At 64.9% G+C, this 1,633-nt stretch overlaps 1 protein-coding gene across 1 annotated transcript; it reads right to left on the minus strand.

The window, feature by feature from the left end:
• On the minus strand, positions 1-1,532 carry HMX2 (H6 family homeobox 2). The gene is made up of 2 exons (XM_010581996.1): positions 1,253-1,532; positions 1-548 (listed from the first exon to the last, which is right to left on the minus strand). The coding sequence occupies exons 1-2, from the start codon at positions 1,530-1,532 to the stop codon at positions 1-3; spliced, it is 828 nt and encodes a 275-aa protein (XP_010580298.1).
• Between the last annotated feature and the right edge of the window lie 101 nt (positions 1,533-1,633).

The following is a 1,633-nucleotide window of genomic DNA, read 5'->3' on the forward strand; positions in this document are numbered from 1 at the left end:
TCAGTAGTCGATCTTGTTGTAGAGGTTGTAGAGCGGTAAGGCCGAGAGGTTGCTGCCGGGGTAGTAGAGAGGAGCGGGGAAGGCGATGGACCGGGGCACCGGCACTCGGAGGAGGGAATTGTCTCTGAACACCAGCGGCATCCCCACCAGAGTCTGTGCCGAGGCGTGGGCCATGTTGGCCGCCTCCAGCTCGGCCGAGAGCTGCCGTTTCCACTTGTTCCTGCGGTTCTGGAACCAGGTTTTCACCTGGGTCTCGGTGAGCTGCAAGCTGGAAGCCAGGCAGGCCCGTTCCGAGCTGCTCAGGTAGCGCTTCATGTCGAAGGTGGATTCCAGCTGATAGACCTGGCTGCGGCTGAACACCGTCCGCGTCTTCTTCTTGGCCGCACCGGCCTGTCGGTCCCCGCCGTCGCGCTGCCGGTCCCCGCAGGAGGGCGAGGAGGGTCCCAGGGGTTTCTCCTTCTCCTCCTTACAGTCCTGCTGGGGGGGCGAGAGGAAGGACCCCCTCTCCCCGCTGCCCGCCGCCGCCGCTCCGTTCCCCTTGGCGCTGCCTGTAACACAACGATAGCGCGGGGGTCGCACGGCGGCCGGTACCGGCACCCCCCGACGGCAGAGACCTCCCCGACGACCCGGCTTGGGGGGGGGGGGGGAGAAGCAGCGAGGGGAGCCCCCGGGACAAGCACCCGCCGCCTCCCCTCCCGGAGGAGGGAAGCCATCCCCCTCGGGGTTATCCCTGTCCCTCCAGCACATGGATGGACGGACAGACAGACGGACGGACGGACGTGCACGCCTCGGCGAAGGCAGCCGAGTAGCAGACTAGGGGTGCTTTCCTATCCGACACGAGCCGGCGGATTTTACTTGAGAGCATTGCATTTCACAGACCGTTTCGTCAGGAGTAACGCTAAAAAAAAATAAAGATCTTTCTCCCCCCCCCCTTTGCCCGAGCGCTGTAAATAAAGCAGAATCGAAGCAAACCAGCGTTACCCATCGCATCGCGCCCCTTCGGGGGAATCAACCCCGGGTGGGGCGGGAAGAGGAAAAAACACCAAAAAAAAAAAAAGCCACCCTATTTTTAAGGGTGTTCTTCCCCCCCCTTTCAGCCACGGACGGCGCAAATACGCTCTGCCCCGAAAGCAGGGAGGGTGCGACATTCCCCCCCCCCCCTTCTCCGCCCGCCCCGGGTGGGGGCCGGGCCGGGGCCGAGCCCTCCGCGGCCCATCCCGGGGGGGCCCGTCCGCCCCGTCCCGGTACTCACCGAGACAAGTAAAGGTGAGGGGCTGGTGCTTGCGGCAAGCCTCGGCGGGGCTTTGAGCTTCGGGGCAGAAACAGCCGCGATGTTTCCAGCTTTCCTCCGGTTCCTCGTCCTCCGAGGAAAGGGAAAGGGTCCGGCCGCGGGGGGGCCAGGCTGTCACCCTCCCACCGGTTTCCCGGGGGGGTTCGGCGCTGCCGCTGCTGCCCAGGATGGACTGGATGGTAAAACTGGAGATGGGAGCAGCCGCCGGACAGCATTTGCTGGGGTCTTCCTTGCTGCTCATCCTGGGTTCATAAGAAAGCAGAGGAGGGAAGCTCTCGCTTTAGAGGAGCTCGGGGGGCCGGGGTGTGCGGGAAAAGGAGGCGGGGGGGGGACGACGACGAC

Source organism: Haliaeetus leucocephalus, unplaced genomic scaffold (assembly GCF_000737465.1).
Source record: "Haliaeetus leucocephalus isolate CR32 unplaced genomic scaffold, Haliaeetus_leucocephalus-4.0 Scaffold830, whole genome shotgun sequence".
Lineage (NCBI taxonomy): Eukaryota > Metazoa > Chordata > Aves > Accipitriformes > Accipitridae > Haliaeetus > Haliaeetus leucocephalus.